General features: G+C 40.5%; 1 protein-coding gene across 1 annotated transcript; it reads left to right on the top strand.

Moving 5' to 3' along the window:
• The first annotated feature begins 454 nt into the window (after positions 1-454).
• On the top strand, positions 455-1,393 carry LOC120981549 (olfactory receptor 5V1-like). The gene has a single exon (XM_040411085.1). The coding sequence runs from the start codon at positions 455-457 to the stop codon at positions 1,391-1,393; it is 939 nt and encodes a 312-aa protein (XP_040267019.1).
• The last annotated feature ends 805 nt before the right edge of the window (positions 1,394-2,198 follow it).

Here is a 2,198-nt window from a genome sequence, read left to right on the forward strand (position 1 = left end):
GTGATGTTAGATCACTGAGTTCATGGTAGCTGGAATTTGGGTTCGGGATTTAGGAGTGACTGAAGAGTTTGGGTGGAAAGGTCACTCCCATACTCCATCTCGGGTGTTACCACCTCACCCAGCTGGAAGCTAATTTAAATTTATTTATTAATTTAAAGTGGTTATTGGATTTAAGAAACCCATCAAAAAACTATATTCAAATAATTTGATAGGACTTCATTTTGCCTTTGGTGGAGCTGCTGCACACTTATTGTTGGATCTTCCATGCTGATCACTTGAGAGATAACCTATGATTAGCTTATTTTTTGAGTGTCGCTACTAACAAAAAAGAGATAATACAATATGGCTGACCCCAGCATTTATTCCCAGTTTATGTCAAGTTACAATATAATAGACATATAAAGTACATTATTAAACAGTAGATGTATTTTCTCCCACAAGGCACTAGTCAAAGATGGAACATATAAACCAGACTGCTTTAATCCGCTTCATCCTACTTGGTTTGTCTGATATCCCACATCTACAACTGGTCTACTTTTTTGGCTTTTTTGTGATGTATACTATTACATTATCTGCAAACATTCTATTAATTTTTGTGGTGATGATAACCCAAAAATTACACACTCCCATGTACTTCTTCCTTACTAATCTCTCTGTTATTGACATTAGCTTTTCATGCACTGCAGTTCCAAAAATACTCATGAACACCCTATCTACGGACAAAAGTATCTCCTTCCTTGAATGTGCTGTCCAGATGTATGTACATATGGTCCTTGGAGCAGCAGAGAGCATTTTACTTGCTGTGATGGCTTACGACAGATTTGTGGCCATCTGTAGGCCATTGCACTATAAATCCATCATGAATATTAGGTTTTGTATTTATTTAGTTGCCGTGTCATGGAGTGTTGGCTTCATCAACTCTTTCATTCTTGTGCTCCCCACCTTGAACCTTCCATTCTGCGGATCCAACCATGTCAATCATTTCTTCTGTGAGATACCTCCATTCCTCCTAATGTCTTGCGCAGACACCCGACTTAACGAGATTATAATATATATTTCGGCCGCCATCATTGTTATGTCTGCCTTCTTTCTGACTCTGATTTCATATGTCCATATTGTAATGACTATCTTGAAAATCCACTCTATAAAGAGAAGGTATAGGTTGTTCTCCACATGCGCCTCCCACCTCCTTGTTGTAACTCTCTACTATGGGACTATTATGTTCATGTATGTAAGACCACACTCCACAAACTATCGTACCACGGATAAGATTATTTCTCTTCTTTACACTGCAGTGACCCCAATGTTGAACCCATTCATCTACAGTATGAGGAACAAGGATGTCATAGGCTCCATGAAAAGTTTGCATAAACACGTTTGTTTTGGGCATTGACTCATGCTCATGTTATTGTTTTTCTTTTTAAATGAAAGATATTTTAATATCACAACTAAAATGGAATTAGCAATCTGCCATTGTTGAGCAAAGTACTTAAAATTTTCATGGGTCCGAATACTCATCCTTCAAAAGATAATTGTTTATAAAACTAACCGCGAGGAGCCATGATGACCTCATATCAATGGCTGTGGAACCACTGTCTCAACTGAACAGCTTTGACTTTGAGATACTTCTAAGGGCATTATCCTGGCAGTCCCCTGGTGTTCACCCTTTAACCCTTGCACAGAGATCTGGACTTCTCTACAGGGGAACCACTGGGCCACAACTTCCTGCAGTAGCTTCTGTTTTATTGACTGCTTACCCAGGGGGTTCGAGAGACACCGATGCAGAATATCAAGGGATCAGGCAAAACCATGGTCAGTGGCAGGCAAAGTAAGCACCTTCCAAGACACAATTTGAGGTTAGGGCAAGCAGCAAAGGGTCATTACAGAGGTCAATAACAAGATAGACCGCAAAGGTCAAATCTGGAAAACTAGAAGTCCGTACACAGGCAGACAAACTTTAGCACCCTTGCAGGAAATTAGTAAGCTAGACAACATATTGCTCAGGTGCCATCCCACAGGAGAAAGTACCCTAAGTTGGCCAGTCTTTGACTGGTGACAATTAGGTTGCACACATTGGCCCTTAAGAGAAGAAGTAGTGTGCCCACCCTACAAGTGCAGAAAGACAAGCTTTTTTGACAAGCAAGCCGGGAAGAAAAGAGTAGAATGGGGATTCGTGCCTGTGGGTACCAGGGCCTCTG

This window comes from Bufo bufo, chromosome 11 (assembly GCF_905171765.1).
Source record: "Bufo bufo chromosome 11, aBufBuf1.1, whole genome shotgun sequence".
In the NCBI taxonomy this organism is placed as follows: domain Eukaryota; kingdom Metazoa; phylum Chordata; class Amphibia; order Anura; family Bufonidae; genus Bufo; species Bufo bufo.